An 18992-nucleotide genomic window follows, 5' to 3' on the forward strand; every position below is an offset into this window, starting at 1 on the left:
ACTCTATTTGAGAACCAATTTCTTCCTGTCTCTTTCCTAAACCTAAATTTTTCGAGCTTGAACCCGTTATTCCTTGTTCTATCCTGGTTGCTGATCCAAGTTGAAGTGAGACGGGTTTTCAATGGTGTTTGTATGATTCCAGTATCAAATTACATGATGAAGAAGAAAACACTTGAGAACCGGGCAGATTATCTCTGTGGCTTTTTAAAATAGTCGTGGTAAGGGACAAGCCTTTCTGAACATGGGCCTTTGAAACACACAACACAATTTATAATGTTCATGTTCCTTCACCTTATTACCGTCTTCTAATCTTACCAGTCCCTCGGAGCACAGTGTTATTTGCTTCTGTTAGTGTCTGTTATTTCTGATGGCTTTTAGTAATGATGACTGGATGTGTTGCCAACTCAGTACCTGTCAGGACTCACGCAGTTCACGCAGTGGGGCCGGCGATATTGGAGAACGCTTGGGTTATCAATTTCCCTTCGCATATTGGCAATCGGGGATATTAACCATCTCTTCCAAAGATCAGTGTGCGAGAGCTACCTTGGAGTGTCCTGAAGAGGTGGATGTAGTCTAGTGAGAGAGACTTATTAGCACGTGAGTACTGCATGAAACACACCAGTCAGCAGTGTTATGACACTTGCATCCACAAAGCAGTGCATATTTTACTGTGATTGCATATTCTGTTGTGACTGCGTATTCTGACCATATACAAGCCTGAGATCTCCCATAAAAGAGGCAAGTAGACATTAAATCTAGTTAGATATTTATTAACATGTGTACTACATCAGTCTACTGGAATTCGTATACACAAAGCATTGGATATTTTAATGTCATTGCGTGTTCTGTCCAAATACAAAGCCTGAAATCTTTCATAAAGGAAGCAAGTAAGAATGAAAATAGAGTAAGATATACAGATTCCTCTTTCCATCCCTTTTATTGTTTTTTTTTTCTTTCATGATATGGAAAGTAAACCCAGTAACGTTCCCTTGTGGCGGAGTGCGCGCCCATTGCGCCTTGCCCCCAAATACCAGTAGTAAGATCATGGAACTTATAAAAAAAAAAATAATAATAAATAAATAAATAAATAAATAAAAAACAGCGTAAAACACTTCAAATTCTAGAGGCACAGAAGGATGGAAAAGGAAGTGTTTTTAGGGTTCTTGGCAGGCCGGGGGGTATAATTGCAGTTTCTCCCAATAAACCGCATGTAAGTATGAAGCGTTTCACGGTATAGATCACACTGCTAGGAGCATTTCTAATCCCATATTACCTTGTCGCAAACGAATAATATGGTCCGGATGGAATTTCAAAGATTTACCTCAGTTTTTAGCTGGGATCCTGTTTCCAGTCATTGAAAGGATAGTGAGTGTGTTCGTGTGTTTGTTATCAATGCTGCGCAGACGCTCTAGGTTAGGCTAGGTTAGGATAGGTAAGGTTAGGTTAGATTACCTTAGCTTTCTGGTTGTGTTCGAATATACAAATGGTGGGGGTTCAAGGGGGGCACAGCCCCCTGGTTATAATAGGTTTTTGGTTTGCTACATTTAGGAAATTTCCTTGACTTCTAGGGAAATTTCCCTACATTTTCAAAGTCTATATATCACTCGTATGTGTCTTCCCCCCAAAAAACCCCGGTTCTCCACAGGCCCCCAAGCTTGCTGGAGGGGTTGGGGGGGTGTATGTAGAGCTAGGGGATATTGGGTGAAACTGCAAATTTATCGGCTGGGGTATGATGGTCCTCGAGCTTGGACTGTTAACTGATGTGTGGGAGATAGGGCCTTGAGGGTTGGAGAGAAGAAAATAATGTATGAGTGTTTGGGTGGGCTTGGCCAGGTGGGGCTCTCCAGTGTCCTCTCTGACCTTCCGTGTCTTGAATCCTGCTGGTCAGACTGTTCAAACTAAATGCATTTGTGCCACTTCCCCTAAGTCTCTTTAGTGACTGATAGTAAAAATATTAATGCACATAACTGTATAGTACTCTATTCTGTGCAGGTTTTTATGATATCAGCATCACCATTACTGGGTTTGTGTATGTATGCATATATTAACGTTGTTATGCAATTGTGTAATGTCTGGTTCAATTTCAGAATGGACAAAGATGGAACTCTGGACATCAGCTTTGATGAATGGAGAGACTATCTTCTATTCCATCCATCTGCCAATCTTCATGACATCATCCAGTATTGGAGACATGCTACAGTAGGTGTCAGCTCTCTCTCTCTCTCTCTCTCTCTCTCTCTCTCTCTCTCTCTCTCTCTCTCTCTCTCTCTCTCTCTCTCTCTCTCTCTCTCTCTCTCTCTCTCTCTCTCTCTCTCTCTCTCTCTCTCTCTCTCTCTCTCTCTCTCTCTCTCTCTCTCTCTCTCTCTCTCTCTCTCGCAGTAATTTACCAAGTCTAGGATTAATGCCCCAGTCAGTGAAAGGGAACTGTTGATACGTAGATGTCCTTAGTCCTGTGGAATAATGATTTACACTGATTAAATTTGATAAATGTGCATGATAACTGAGTATTTCAAGTCATATTCTGCAACTATATCCACCTGTTTAATCATTAATTTTTCTGTTTCATGCTCTCTCCAAAGAGGATGGTACTGGCTGGGGTGTAGGTCTGTACAATTATTAGGTATGTTTAGAAAGAAGGGTTTATGGTACATATATAAGACTAACGGGACTTTTTCTTTCACTCCATAGAACCTTGACATTGGAGAGGACCTGTCAGTCCCAGATGACTTCTCTCTGGAGGAATGGTTGTCTGGGAAGTGGTGGAGACATCTGGTAGCTGGTGGAGTAGCTGGAATGGTCTCAAGAACTTGCACTGCACCTCTTGACCGGCTCAAAGTCTATCTTCAGGTAAGACAGCAACCCAGATTAACTCTTAAAGCTCCAAGTGTACAGGAGATTCATCATCTTTCTGTGTCTTTTGATTGTGTGTGTTGTAAAGCTGATGAGGTCAGAGAAGTCATGTTTAGGCTGTGTGGAGAGAAATGTTGAGAATGAAATTATTGATTGAAATGTAGTGGTGAGAGGAAACACAAAATGAGGCACGACTACTTTACTGTATTCTCAAACATTTATGTTGTTGCCTTCATCAGAGAGTGTGGAGAGAACAATGGTTGAAACATTAATGGATAAAATACTTCTTTGTCATCCCATGTTTCCTCTCACCACCACATCCCACTTCCTAGTCTTACCTACTCATCAGAATTACTGTCATCCACATTCTGGTCAAATTACAAAGCATGAGGATACACATTCATAGGCTTTCTTGTGTTCACAAGTGCCACAGTTAATATAATTTCACCCTTGTCACTCTAGTAGGCATCTATCATCCATCATATTATTAGTCTTGATTTCATTAATGTTGAAGAAAATTATTGATAGTATTGAACTGATACATATGCTTGTTTCTAGTTTGATTGACAGTACATTTTTTATCTGCAGGTCCATGGCAGCAAGCACTCCAGCCTGGTTTCCTGCTTCAAGTATTTCCTGAAGGAGGGAGGCGTCAGGTCCCTGTGGCGAGGCAATGGTATCAACGTCCTCAAGATTGCACCAGAGTCTGCCATCAAGTTTGCAGCCTATGAGCAGGCCAAGCGCATGGTCCTGCAGTTTGGGGGAAGCAAGGAGCGGGAGCTGACCATCTTTGAGCGTTTTGTAGCAGGGTCCTTTGCTGGTGGGATTTCTCAGTCTACAATATATCCTCTTGAAGTAGGTTGTTGACAATTTGTGTACAGTTTTGCATCTAGGTACCTTGTGAAGAAACTACAGTAGTCTGCAGCTACCACTGCAGTTAATATACCTACCTCAGTTATAATCTTTATGTGATAAAAACAATAGCATGAAACATTGAGCTGTGCTCATTTTACACACACTACATCTTTTCAGGTTCTCAAAACAAGATTAACCTTAAGAAAAACAGGCCAGTATAAAAATGCAGTTGATGCTGCAAAAAAAATCTACAAGAATGAAGGTTTGAGATCATTCTACAGAGGGTACATACCAAACCTCCTCGGAATCATACCATATGCTGGTATTGATCTGGCAATATATGAGACTCTAAAGAAGACATACATTGAGCACCATGCTGGTGATGTCAACCCTTCAGTGTTTGTCATCACAGCCTGTGGAGCAATGTCATCATCATGTGGCCAGATTGCATCATACCCCCTTGCCCTTGTACGAACGAGACTACAAGCTCAGGGTGAGTGATATCTTCTCTGAGGCCCCTTGTTAATATTATGCATTGTTATTATCAACCTTGATATATATCATTAACATCCACTTCCACTGTCATAGTTATCTAGTGAAATGACCTAGAAAACAAGGAATCAACAGACAAGTTGCACATTGCTCTAGCTTGGTGCCTTACATCATTTACTCATCATCATGTATCATTATTATTATGAAGCCTCATCATCATTATCTTTTGCACTTATAATCACAGTTATCTAGCAAAAGGATCTAAAGAGCTGGGAATGAACAGGCTTCAATAATTGCTATAATTTAATATCACTTTTGCATTGATTTCATGAAGTTTTCTGTGTTGCAGTGATAGCTCCGGGCGTGGTGCACCCTGTTCCAGTCACTATGGTGGGACTGTTCAAGCACATCTTTGCCACTGAGGGTATAATTGGTCTGTACCGAGGCATTACTCCAAACTTCATGAAGGTGGCACCGGCTGTCAGCATTTCATATGTGGTCTATGAAAAGTGTCGGCAAGCACTAGGGGTTTCCATGACATGAGGTAAATCAGCTGTTATGCATTATTGCCATATTAATGCTACCTATGTAATTTATGTTTCCCTTTCATTTGTAGATATGTTTATGAATTGGTAATGTGTTGAATTTTGCCTTTGTAAAGTGGGGGAGTATGAAAAATGGTGAGTGCTGCCAGTCACCCTACGTGTGTACATACAGTGTAGCTTGTATTGAAATTGTATTCCTGATTGATACTTTCCATTATAGTAGACTTCCTTTAGTACTGAAATTTCAAAGTTTCTATTAAAACTAAGGCTTTTGATAAGATTATGCAATATTTTAAGTGTAAAACAATCCTTCATCATAATGCACTATTATACTAACATAATTATTATGGTGCAATATAATAGTTTTTACTGAATTTTCTCCTGGATGAATGATTGATGTGCAAGTGATGCCATGTATTAAATGTGTGCTTAGTGTGTGAGGTGCATGTAGCTGATGGCAGGTGAATGAATGCTTCTCTTTGCCATGTGATAATTGACTTTACTCAACTCTTTACCTTTGTGTCATTTAATGTAACAAGATAGTTGTGTCAGTGTAAGGTGGAGTTGTGCCCCTCACTGGACAGAGAACCATATAACAATTACTCTTCCTTGTTACATACTATTCCCTCTATCCATAGCCTTGAATGGGCTGTGTAAGTTTTCATGTTATCAGCTTTGTACATTTAATTACATTTCATTTCATTTTTGCAGACTCATACATACTAATACATGCAAGCCTAGAAATTTTATACTATCGCTTGTATTCAATGATCATATAGGTAGATGATGATACACAGCTTGTACCTCTGTTGCTGTGAAATGGTTGTTGTAGTTGGCTCACTCTTCTTGCTAGCATGCCACAGCACTTCAGTAGAGGGCCTTTTGAGCTCCAGTTATTGTTTTCCTTCTCAGTATCAACACGTGTCAGTGACTGATAACAGTTATGTTTTCACTTGTGAATTTTTAGTTTTCTCTTAATTTCAGGCTCAAAATATCACAATTTTATATTTCTCAGCAATATTACTCACCCTCCTTAGTGTACGGTCACATCATGCATTTAATGTTCTGACTGAAATGGAAGTAGTTGGCTTCTTCATAGTAAGGAAGGAGCCAATTGTGGCAAGTTTTGTAAGATTGTGACAACTAGGAATTACTTTTCAGGTGATTCAATGCCATAGTAATTGTGTGTGTGTGTGTGTGTGTGTGTGTGTGTGTGTGTGTGTGTGTGTGTGTGTGTGTGTGTGTGTGTGTGTGTGTGTGTGTGTGTGTGTGTGTGTGCATCAGAAAGAGAGAGAGAGAGAGAGAGAGAGAGAGAGAGAGAGAGAGAGAGAGAGAGAGAGAGAGAGAGAGAGAGAGAGAGAGAGAGAGAGAGAGAGAGAGAGAGAGAGAGAGAGGAGGATAGGCATCACTGTTATTCTTGCCTAGATTTGTCTTGTTGGCTGCAGTATTGCATCACAATAGTCCTGCATCCATTCAGGCATTCCAGTGAAGATTATGAAGTTTTTGGGTCTCAAGAGTCGGTCTTTCTTTAGGTACCTCCTACTTTTCTAGCCGGACTGGAAGAGATTTTAAATAGTAAGTTTCAAGTAGGAGATTGCTAGCTTTCATTTTCTATAATATAATTTTTATATTCTGAGTACTGTCATAACAGGTGTTTGAATGGACAAACAGTTTATCTATATGTTGTATGAAACATTGCTTTTTTATGTAGCTTACACATTTCTTTGGAAGGATGCCTTTGTAAAATAATCATAGTCATTTATTGTCATACATATTCTGTTGTCCCATGAAGCATTGAGTGTAACACATGGACAGGTGCCAAGTCAGAATATAGGAAATATTTCAACTTTTGAACCAATAAAGATGTTTGATTCACACTGGAATTGCAAAGCTTTTGTAGTTACTTGCTTTATCCTTAAAAGAAAAATGGTTTTCATTCAACACTGTATAAGTGGTAGAGGTAGAGAGACTTAATTTCAGTTTATATTAGAGAACTGGGTGCAGGTACTAACACAACTGGGGAAGGTAACACTTGTCCATGTGTGACATTCGGTGTCTTATATGTTGTGCCTGGAAGTTGAGCATCCACTGTAATGCTAATGTTTAATACCAAAGAGAATCATAATCAGCTTCATGTACGTATATTTTAAAATTTTTTGAAGGAGCTTGATCAGTGTTGTAGGTTTTGAAGAGACATCAGTTGATGATGCATGCTAAGTGTGACAGTGGCAGCATTGCAAAGATATGTGACATACTCACTTCAGGTGGAAAGTTACACTATGAAATGAAAGGGATATAATTGATTTAGGTTATTCTCAGTATTCACTTGTACAATTTGTATTTATTTTTGGTCCAGTTTTCTCATTGATTTACTCCTGCTATCTTCACTTCTGGCTCTTTGCTTCATTCTACATATTACATCTTTTTTTACTGTTCATGTCATAAGATCAAGATCATCAGATCAAGACATAAATGGAACATAATTGGCCTATCTTTTTAGGAAATATTTGTTCATTTTTTTTTTGGGTGGGGGGGGTGGCAGTTTAGTAGGCTTTCTTTCCCCAACTGATCTTTAGTAGTAGGCAGCAATACCTATCTGTTACAGTACTTGAAAACCCTGCCAGTCACGATAGATCTTAAATATTTATCCACTTTGTAGTCAAGACTGCACAAAACCCTAAACACATCATTATAATCTGTCCAGTATTTGTGTGCCATCACATACAGGTCCTGCTCCATGTCCCACCCAAATTAGAAGAAATGTAAACAGTTCTCACACTGACCATGCATAAGTTACAAGTTTTCATGATATATATATATATATATATATATATATATATATATATATATATATATATATATATATATATATATATATATATATATATATATATATATATATATATAAAGGAATAAAAAACTAAATTTATTTGGTTTGGTACAGTTATCCTTCATAGAAACCAAACTTGTGGATTTGTAGATTTTATTTATTTATTTTGTTATTTATTTATTTATTTATTTTTTTACTTTGGGATGAAAACTTACAACCAAATGATTGCAGAGCCCATATTCTACTGTACATACATTTTTGTGCCTTTTTTTTTTTCTCTCTCTCTCTACTATGCATTCTCATTTAATGCTAATAGTCTTCATTCAAACAGTGGTTGCAGTTCAAGTTTTGGTGTTTAGAAGCAATTTGGTTGTTGAAGTGTAACTTGCTTGGAGGACATGTTTCTCTTATCAAAGTATTTCTTTGCATTTTGTTGGTGTGATTTATATTAATAAACATGGTTTGATCATAAGTGATAATTGATGGTAGATGTGAAAAAATCCTAGAGAAGAGACCAGTAAAAATATTTTATCAGTTTGTATTTATTTTCTTCTATACAAGTGGGCCTTTCTCACACATGCTGGATAGCATTCAAGGAAAAGCAGAACAAAGGAATCAAAACCAGTGAAAAAAGTAAAAAGCAAATAAATATTAATTGAAAAGTTAAATTTATTGCTCTAACCTTAGACACCTTGAGTCCTATCCGTCCATATAGGAGAAAACATTTTCTTCAAGATATTTGACCTCCTTCTTCTATCCTGCTCAGCTTGTTACTGCGTCAGTTTATTGCTCATTACTAGTTTTTCAAAGTAGAGGATGAAGCAATAGAAACTATTCACAAATAACAATTTATGATGAGATAGAAATACAGATTCTGCTGGAAAAAAAAAAAATGGAGTGCTTTTAGGAAACAAGCTATAGGGAAGAGATATCTTATACTATCACTAAAGAGAAGGGTTTGTAACCATTGCATTCTGTCATTTGTTACAAGTCAATCAGAAACCTTAGATCTTTAAAAAGTTTCAGATTGAAAACTTCAGTGTTTCAAGGGGGTGGAGAAAATTAAGCTTCCTGTAATATTGAGAAGAGAATGTTGCAGATTTAGAATAGGACCAAAAACTGAAGATATCTTAACTACAGTTATTCAGTCAGTACTTGAATACCATCAGTGAATGACATGATGGCTTTGACAGTCTTGACTACAACTAATAAAGATAGTGGACATCAACAGGACAAGTCACATGCGAGACAAATGGACAACTATTGGAATGGAGTGACAACATAGGTGGCAAAAGAAGGCAGGGCAGAGAGAGAACTGACACAGTCACTAAAGATGATTAGAGAAGATTAGTAGTCTCACAGTGGAATCATAGAGGCTGATGAATGAGACCAATTACAATATTACAAGAACAAAGTGGAAAAGATTAACAACTAGTTTTGACCTCCACTCTAATAAATAACTGGTTTTGCTGTTATAAAATCCAGGCATGCTCCAACATTAAGTTTGAGTGACCTTTATTGCAAACTTATTATTTAAATGAATTTCAGTCATGAATGATGTGAACTTTGTTTGCCATGATGCATAAGAAAAATGTATTTGTTCAGAGATGAGTGAGAGCTGCATTAGGTAGATTGTTTAGTTGTAAGTTATATGAATGAATGATCCTACTATAGTTCCATCATTGTAATCTAAATTACACTACACCCATGCACTTCATGTAGGTCCTTAAGCTGAATGGATTGACATTAAATCTACTTCAATAATGTTTATTTTAGATAGTAATTGGTGTTATGGACAAATAAAATAATAAGTATTGAACTGTGATATATTCTAAAATCTATCAATTCATTATTTGGGACTATAGGGAAGGGTGCTAAATGCCTGCAAAAGGCATCAGAGTGTTGTTATGTGTGGTACTGTTGTTTTTATTCCACAAAATGAAAACTATCATTTTATTGTCCTCTAATAGGTGTTTGTCACAAGATAACATTTTATGTGAAACTCAAAAATTGATCAGCCAGAACTGATCCTTGAGAAATGAACAAGTGTGTCACACATTGCTGGGATTTGAACTGCAGCACAGCACATACAAGGTGTTTGCACAATCAAATAAATCCTAAGTGACTACCAGTGACTTGAGTAGAGTTTCTTAACATGTATTTCCTGTCACTGTATCGCCGCTTTTTTCCCTTTCTTGAAGTTTTGATATCATGATGTGAAAGCAAGAGATGCAGCAACAGGAAGACATAGATGACTATCCTATGTTTGATCCAAGTAGTTCATTTACTGCAGATCATCACTAGTACCAGCATTTGCTGTGAAACACTGATGGATTGATCTGATGGTGACAAGCTGTGAGAGGGAAACAAAGAATTGGGAAGTGGCTTGTATCTGAACACTGGCATGGCAGATAAGACACAATCATGATTGTATGAAGTCATGAGTGATAATTAATGGTGTAATGAAAGTCTTTTAGTGTTTTTCCTGTTTGAGTTATCCCCATTATTTATCTTTATTGTAGCAATCACTCTTTTTCTCAGATTATAAGTGTATCATTTCTATAGCAGGAGCTGGGAGGCCTTACTAAGAGTATGAATTTCTGAGAGTAGAAGCATATTTGAAGTACAATGGGAAAGTAAGAACATTCTGAAATTTGAGTGACTGTCTCCCAAGAAAGTTTATTTAATCAAACAGGAGGAATTAGAAGCACATTAGCTTAACTTCTTTATGTAAACATAAAACTTGAGTAAGAAAAAAAACGATCAAATAACAGCATAATACAAATACTTGGAGGTTGCAATACATGTGTGGCAGCTCGGGCTTTACTACAGTGTGAATGTAAAGCAGCACTGGCACCTAAGCATATTACTCTTTTCATGAATGGTATGACTGTGAATCACATAATTGGAATTCACATCTATTTATATATGCACCATGCCAAGATCCCCTTTATATGAGATAGGAATAATGATAGACAGACTTCTTAGTTCTCTTGTATTGTCTGTTCCTTCAAATTGCCTTTCACAAAGCATGGAAAAAGCAGTAGCAGTATTCTTCCAATCCAGTGGTGACCTTCCATGCCAGAATATGCATTTAAAAATAACCTGCTTGTAATGTTATCTAGAAATGTGTTTATAAGAACCACTACTGAATAATAAAACAAGACTATACTGCATGAGAGAATTTTATGCAAGTATCCATTTAGTAGCAGTTTTTTTTTTTTTTTTACATTGCTTACATTATTTCCTGGACTAGATGAGGATTGGCCATCACTCCTGCAGTACCTGATCCATTTTGTAAGAGTTGATGACTGTGTGTATGCTTACATGGATGCATATCATGAATGTCATGAATGGAAGTAGGCACACAAAATAAGCAGATATGAGGGATGAATTTTGACAAGATATAGGAATGGTGATGTATTAAAGCAACCCAACTAATTATTTTTGGATACCAGTGAAGATTATGAGTTCTTCAGAGAGTATATTTCCTCTCATTCGCATCAGCTGTTAGAGACATGAGTAGAGACTACTAACTGTATTCAACTGCAAGAAAGCCACAAGTTAGAATGCTTTCAAATATTTATGCATAATGGAGGATCAAGGTTTTCATTGAATTTCTGTGTTATATTGTTTTGACTGTTTTGTGTCGCCACTGTTAAATTCTAACTTTTGTTTTATACATTCACCTGTCTCCTTCTATGGTGTGGTGTTGACCATTTCTTTTCTTTTGTTAAAGGCACACATGCACACATTATTATTATTACACACACAGTCTCTCTGCTTGTTAACTTAGTGGTAACATCTTCACCTGTCACCTGGCAGGCATGGTTAGTGCCCACCTCAAATCACTAAGGTCTTCACAGATGAGAGAGCAGTTATTTTCTTTCTCCAGGAAGAGGATTGGTGTTTGGTGTGTGAGGAAAAGTCTTGGGTGTAGATAAGACAATGTGAGCTCTAAGTTTTCACCTGGAAGGTATAACTGGCAGTCACAAGTCCAGCACATGATCCTGATATACATGACACAGGAGGGCAGTATAGTTAACTTTTCACTTGCATCAAATCACATACACAGGAGAACAGAATTGCTAGCCTTTCTGTCCTGCTGGACTGCAAGGTCACAATTCAGTTTAAGTTCCATCCCTATTCTCTGCCAGGTGAACAAAAGTTACTGCTTGAAAGTAGATAAGCCCAACTTATTTCTACTTGGACTGGGATTCAAATCCAGATCTCAGTCCTCTCAGTTGTAAGCTGAGCAGCATGCACATTTTTATTCTTTCAAACTGTACCAATGTATTTATTGTGAAAAGCACCTTAACACTGTAATCCATTAGGTTTCCTGCCTACTTTCTTCCACTGCCTTAGTGATAATAGAGATTTATGTAGATTGATACAAGCACTCTGAGGCATTAGTAAGTCTTCAAGCACAGATATGTGTTATTTAAGCATATTCAGAACAATATTGTCCTATGAATTGTCCTATGAAGTTCTATGAAGTGTAATTACTTAATTGAAAATACTGGCTGGTAAAAGCAGATAATGACATTTAAACTTATTGAATAAAATTTATTCACTTGGTAGAGATCTTGTGAATTTTGTCATCAAATATTTTCCTTTACCAGTATGTGTGCATTACTTTTTATCAATCCCTTGTTGATAATATTGTACTTCTTATATTTTTGTGCAAATATCATTATATGAAATGCAGTTTCCAGTCAAGTTGCCTCAAGCATTATAGGAATACCATATTATGTAAATTACTTATTTTATTTATTATTTTTTTAGATACTAGAAATGGTTTTAATTAGGAACTTCAGTATGTCAGTTTTAGAAAGAAATTTTTATTTGAAGCTTTTGTGGTTCACAAGAATTCATGTGTTGGTGACCAGAAAAGCTCTGAAATAAACAATCTCAATAAAACCTTTGGAAAAAAAAGTCCAATATTTTATCTGAATTATTTATAGACAAATAACATGAAATTGATGAAATGACAAGGCATTTCAACACCTGGATCACACATTGCAATATTCAACAAGTCTAAATTTTGTAGACTTCTATCCACATCTTTTTTTATATTTCTAAAAATTTATTTCATATAGGAGTCGGAAGATGCATCTATATAATCAAAGCCTGCAGGCCCTTCTTAACATATGACCATGATTATGAACATTGCTTGAGCTGCATGTTGTGATGGGTCAGTGAAGGCAGATTATATTTAGAAGTTGCTTATTTGTGTCTTGTTTATGTTTACAGGCTTTATTTGTATCTTGTTTACAGACTGCAGCAGCGGCAGCAGGATTCTCCATAACCTATTAAGGCCATTAAACAGTATATATATATATATATATATATATATATATATATATATATATATATATATATATATATATATATATATATATATATATATATATATGTGTAATTTTATTTATTTATATATATTTTTTTTTCAATCTTTCAAGTGTTGTTGAGAAATCTGTTGATATTAAATAAAAATAACCCAATATGCTGAGTATGATTAATATCCATTACTTACAAGAATAGATGGCAACATATTAAATATCTTCTGGAAATTCTCTGAGAAGCGAAGTAACTTGCAAGAGATAACCAATCCCCAGGATCAGTGCCTCCACCGTCAAGGAAATTTCCATATTTTAATTGGAGCCTTCAGTGTTCGCTTTAGTACAATTTTTTTTTTTTTTTTTTATGTAGGAAGGACACTGGCCAAGGGCAACAAAAACCCAATAAAAAAATATGCCCACTGAAATGCCAGTCCCATAAGTGTCAAAGCAGTGGTCAAAAATTGATGAATAAGTGTCTTGAAACCTCCTTCTTGAAGGAATTCAAGACATAGGAAGGTGGAAATACAGAAGCAGGCAGGGAGTTCCAGAGTTTACCAGAGAAAGGGATGAATGATTGAGAATACTGGTTAACTCTTGCATTAGAGAGGTCGATAGAATAGGGGTGAGAGAAAGAAGAAAGTCTTGTGCAGCGAGGCTGTGGGAGGACGGGAGGCATGCAGTTAGCAAGATCAGAAGAGCAGTTAGCATGAAAATAGCGGTAGAAGACAGCTAGATATGCAACATTGCGGCAGTGAGAGAGAGGCTGAAGACAGTCAGTTAGAGGAGAGGAGTTGATGAGACGAATAGCTTTTGATTCCACCCTGTCTAGAAGAGCAGTATGAGTGGAACCTCCTCCCAGATATGTGAAGCATACTCCATACATGAACGGATAAGGCCCTTGTACAGAGTTAGCAGCGGGGGGGGGTGAGAAAAACTGGCGGAGACGTCTCAGAACGCCTAACTTCATAGAAGCTGTTTTAGCTAGAGATGAGATGTGAAGTTTCCAGTTCAGATTATAAGTAAAGGACAAACCGAGGATGTTCAGTGTAGAAGGGGACAGTTGAGTGTCATTGAAGAAGAGGGGATAGTTGTCTGAAAGGTTGTCGAGTTGATAAATGGAGGAATTGAGTTTTTGAGGCATTGAACAATACCAAGTTTACTCTGCCCCAATCAGAAATTTTAGAATGATCAAAAGTCAAGCATTCTGTGGCTTCCCTGCGTGAAATGTTCACCTCCTGGAGGGTTGTATGTCTATGAAAAGACGTAGAAAAGTGCAGGGTGGTATCATCAGCGTAGGAGTGGATAAGACAAGAATTTGGTTTAGAAGATCATTAATGAATGATAAGAAGAGAGTGGATGACAGAACAGAACCCTGAAGAACACCACTGTTAATAGATTTAGGAGAAGAACAGTGACCGTCTACCACAGCAGCAATAGAATGATCAGAAAGGAAACTTGAGATGAAGTTACAGAGAGAAGGATAGAAGCCGTAGGAGGGTAGTTTGGAAATCAAAGCTTTGTGCCAGACTCTATCAAAAGCTTTTGATATGTCCAAGGCAACAGCAAAAGTTTCACCAAAATCTCTAAAAGAGGATGACCAAGACTCAGTAAGGAAAGCCAGAAGATCACCAGTAGAGCGGCCTTGACGGAACCCATACTGGCGATCAGATAGAAGGTTGTGAAGTGATAGATGTTTAAGAATCTTCCTGTTGAGGATAGATTCAAAAACTTTAGATAGGCAGGAAATTAAAGCAATAGGACGGTAGTTTGAGGGATTACAACGGTCACCGTTTTTAGGAACAGGTTGAATGTAGGCAAACTTCCAGCAAGAAGGAAAGGTAGATGTTGACAGACAGAGCTGAAAGAGTTTGACTAGGCAAGGTGCAAGCACGGAGGCACAGTTTCGGAGAACAATAGGAGGGACCCCATCAGGTCCATAAGCCTTCCGAGGGTTTAGGCCAGCGAGGGCATGGAAAACATCATTGCGAAGAATTTTAATAGGTGGCATGAAGTAGTCAGAGGGTGGAGGAGAGGTAGGAACAAGCCCAGAATCGTCCAAGGTAGAGTTTTTAGCAAAGGTTTGAGCGAAGAGTTCAGCTTTAGAAGTAGATGTGATAGCAGTGGTGCCATCTGGTTGAAATAGAGGAGGGAAAGAAGAAGAACCAAAGTTATTGGAGATATTTTTGGCTAGATGCCAGAAGTCACGAGGGGAGTTAGATCTTGAAAGGTTTTGACATTTTCTGTTAATGAAGGAGTTTTTGGCTAGTTGGAGAACAGACTTGGCATGGTTCCAGGGAGAAATATAAAGTGCATGAGATTCTGGTGATGGAAGGGTTAAGTACCTTTTGTGGGCCACATCTCTATCATGTATAGCACTAGAACAAGCTGTGTTAAACCAAGGTTTAGAAGGTTTAGGACAAGAAAAAAGAGTGAGGAATGTACGCCTCCATGCCAGACACTATCACCTCTGTTATGCGCTCAGCACACAAAGACGGGTCTCTGACATGGAAGCAGTAGTCATTCCAAGGAAAATCAGCAAAATACCTCCTCAGGTCCCCCCAACTAGCAGAGGCAAAACGCCAGAGGCACCTTCGTTTAGGGGGATCCTGAGGAGGGATTGGAGCGATAGGACAAGATACAGATATGAGATTGTGATCGGAGGAGCCCAACGGAGAAGAAGGGGTGACAGCATAAGCAGAAGGATTAGAGGTCAGGAAAAGTCAAGAATGTTGGGCGTATCTCCAAGACGATCAGGAATACGAGTAGGGTGTTGCACCAATTGCTCTAGGTCATGGAGGATAGCAAAGTTGTAGGCTAGTTCACCAGGATGGTCAGTGAAGGGAGAGGAAAGCCAAAGCTGTTGGTGAACATTGAAGTCTCCAAGAATGGAGATCTCTGCAAAAGGGAAGAGGGTCAGAATGTGCTCCACTTTGGAAATTAAGAAGTCAAAGAATTTCTTATAGTCAGAGGAGTTAAGTGAGAGGTATACAGCACAGATAAATTTAGTAGTCGTAGCCAGATGGTGGAAAACTCGGAAGATTCAAGAGCGTGGGCACAAGAGCAGGTTAAGTCATTGCGCATATAAACGCAGCACCCAGCTTTGGATCGAAAATGAGGATAGAGAAAGTAGGAGGGAACAGAAAAGGGGCTACTGTCAGTTGCCTCAGACACCTGAGTTTCAGTGAGGAAAAGAAGATGAGGTTTGAATGATTTCGTGCAGGCCTATGACCTTCTGCCTCGTCAGGTGATGTTTGGTGTAGCGAGATGTGGCGATGTGAGTGGCGCAGTGATGCTGGTGGCTGGTCACGCCGTGCGCCAGTGCGGGAGCGGACGGATTCACATCCTGGCTTGAAAGGCAGAGGACGCTGGCCAGGGTGAACGTCATGAGGATGATGACGCGGCCAGGTGCGGGAGCCACCTACAACATCCTGAGCCTGTACATGAAGGCAATGCCATCCTACGTTGACTACAGTGCGCCCGTCCTTACCACGCTTCCCTGCATCCAGCGGCGGGGCTGAAGGTGACACAGGACAGCGCCACGAGAACCATGGTGGCGGCGCCTGTGCAAGCGGTACCCTCCCTCCTTAACTGCAGTGCGCCCATTCTCATCGCGCTCCCCCTGCACCCAGCGGCAGGGCTGGAGGTGAAACAGGACAGCAACACGAGAACCATGGTGACGGTGCTGAGCTGGTGCAGCGCTTGCGTGATGCAGAGCGAGGCGGGCTGGTACCCCTCGCACCTAGGGTGAACTACATCGTGGCCTGCCGCGTGGCCAGAACCTTTCCCCGTGACGTGGAGGGCGTAGCTTGGTGGAAGCTACGCATGGCCATGATGCAGGGCAGCGAGTATCTCTACGGTAACTTGTGGCTCACCAACGCCCGCCTGGCGCCCCCCATCCTCCGCTACGCAGAAGGATGATCCTGGCAGCGGCGGGAAGCCGACGTCCTCGCCCCCAATTTACATGCCCTGCCCACGTGGGCGGGGCGTGGAAGTTCGCGAAGATCTCTGTCATGCCCTACCCAGCCAACAAGGCCCTCCGCACCTTCCGCCTCGCTCTGCATCTCGCAGGCGCTGCACCACCACGTAATGGGGTGTGGGTGGGGGGTGGGGAAGCAAGGATATTTATATTATTTGACATATTATTTGATAACATGTCAATATTGCCGGCAGTCCGTGTGTGTGTGTGTGTGTGTGTGTGTGTGTGTGTGTGTGTGTGTGTGTGTGTGTGTGTGTGTGTGTGTGTGTGTTTGGTGGGGGGGGGCTGCATGAAGCACCACCAAACAGCACCAGAGGCGAGTCCAGTAATGCCAGCCTGACCTCAGTTAACCTTACCGCCTTCACCATAACAATGCTCAGTGTAGAAGAGGGGGACAGTTGAGTGTCATTGAAGAAGAGGGGATGGTTATCTGGAAGGTTGTGTCAAGTTGATAGTTGCCCTGCCCCAATCAGAAATTTTAGAGAGATCAGGTCAGGCATTCTGTGGCCTCCCTACATGAAATGTTTACTTCCTGAAGAGCTGGACGTCTATGAAAAGATGTGAAAAAGACCAAGAGAAATGCAATATTTTGATTGTGGCGCCAGGTATCCTGCCACCTCTCTTGATCTTGATCTTGATGGTACAGGTGGCACAGGATCACTCCTGAGCCAGGCCTTTGGATCGCAACTCCTGTAGAACGGGGGGAAAAAAAAAGAGAAACGAACAGCATCCTCTATCCTAATTGTTCATACATCTGGCACGCCACATTCTCTCCAGAAACTCTTTCACCACCTCAATCATCCTTTCATTCGCTTCTCTACACAGTCCAAGCAACAACACCATCCACTCCTTTCCTGTCTTTTCCACTCTTTCATTCCTATCATACCCTAACTCAGTCAGTATCACTTGCATCATCTCATTCCTGTCCCTGGCATACTTCACACACTCCAGCACCACATGTTCCTCTGTCTAATGCTCTCCCATGTCACACATCTGGCACACTTTGCTGTGGGACTCAGACCACCTGTAACTCCTTGCATTCACATCCATACACAGTGCCCTCGCTTGGAAGAGATCACTGCCCATGCTTCCATCATACCACCTTTCAAACCTCGGGGCCCCTTTCTCCTTGTACCATTCCAGGGTCTTCTTTCTTTCCATCTCATTCTTCCAATCATTCAGTACCACACATTTCACTTCTTTGTCTACCTCATTCTTCCATTTTCTCACATCCCACTCGGTTCCCACTCTGCCTCGTCTTGTTACCACCCATTCACGCTCATTTTGATTTCTCCCAACCATTCTTATCGCCCACACAACTTGCAATCCATTCCTGTCTGTCATTCTCATGCACCTCTTCCTCCATTTGCTTCCACTTTCATTCCACAGGTACACCTTCCTTACTATTCTTGCATCATCCATTCTCTCAAGCCTAATCTTGTACCTAAGTGTGGCTTTTGTGAGTCTTTCTCTAAAGGTGCTCCATCCCATGTCACCTCTCAAGGCTTCAACTGCTGTGCACCTCGGTGCACTCAGTGCCATCCTTGCTACTCTATTCTGGCCCACTTCTAACTTATCAATTTCACTTTCATTCCATGCAATCACATCCATACCATACATTATACATGGCACAACCACACTCTTCCACACTTCTCTCAACACATCATACTTACTTGCTCTCATCCTTGCCGCGCTTCCCAATCAACTAAGTTTACCATACTTATCTTTTCATTCTTTGCTTTTCCACTTCCACTAGGACTCATCCACATCCCTAAATACTTGTAATCTTGCACCTATTTCAATTCATTCTCTCCAAGTCTCCATACCACATTACTTTCATCCTCTGACCTATTCACAATCATTACTTTGCTTTTCTCACTGCTAAACCTTACTCCAAAGTCTTTTCCGTACCCATCCACAACATCCAACAAACTTTGAAGTTCATCTGCCGATTCACTCATAACAACTACGTCATCTGCATAAAGAAGCACACATACTTTATCGTTCCCCACACTTACCCCTACATTCATTCTTCTCATCCTGGCTGCTAGCTCCTCTGTATACAGGTTAAAAAGGGTTGGTGACAATATACAGCCCTGCCT

The 18992-nt window shown here is 39.8% G+C and overlaps 1 protein-coding gene across 5 annotated transcripts in view; it reads left to right on the forward strand.

Annotated features, from left to right (window-relative positions):
• Positions 1-13078, forward strand: part of LOC135101331 (mitochondrial adenyl nucleotide antiporter SLC25A23-like) — a 33806-nt gene extending 20728 nt beyond the window's left edge. For 4 of the 5 annotated variants that reach the window (XM_064005171.1, XM_064005173.1, XM_064005176.1 and 1 more), the window contains 5 exons: positions 2088-2199; positions 2689-2847; positions 3439-3705; positions 3883-4198; positions 4547-10748. In XM_064005171.1, coding sequence (XP_063861241.1) covers positions 2088-2199; positions 2689-2847; positions 3439-3705; positions 3883-4198; positions 4547-4740 — 1048 coding nt within the window. In that variant the 3' untranslated portion in view covers positions 4741-10748. Of the gene's footprint in view, positions 1-2087; positions 2200-2688; positions 2848-3438; positions 3706-3882; positions 4199-4546; positions 10749-12849 lie in introns of those variants that run through there. The other variant, XM_064005172.1, reaches the window with a different exon arrangement.
• Positions 13079-18992: the final 5914 nt, after the last annotated feature.

Source organism: Scylla paramamosain, chromosome 6 (assembly GCF_035594125.1).
Source record: "Scylla paramamosain isolate STU-SP2022 chromosome 6, ASM3559412v1, whole genome shotgun sequence".
Taxonomy (NCBI): Eukaryota; Metazoa; Arthropoda; class Malacostraca; order Decapoda; family Portunidae; genus Scylla; species Scylla paramamosain.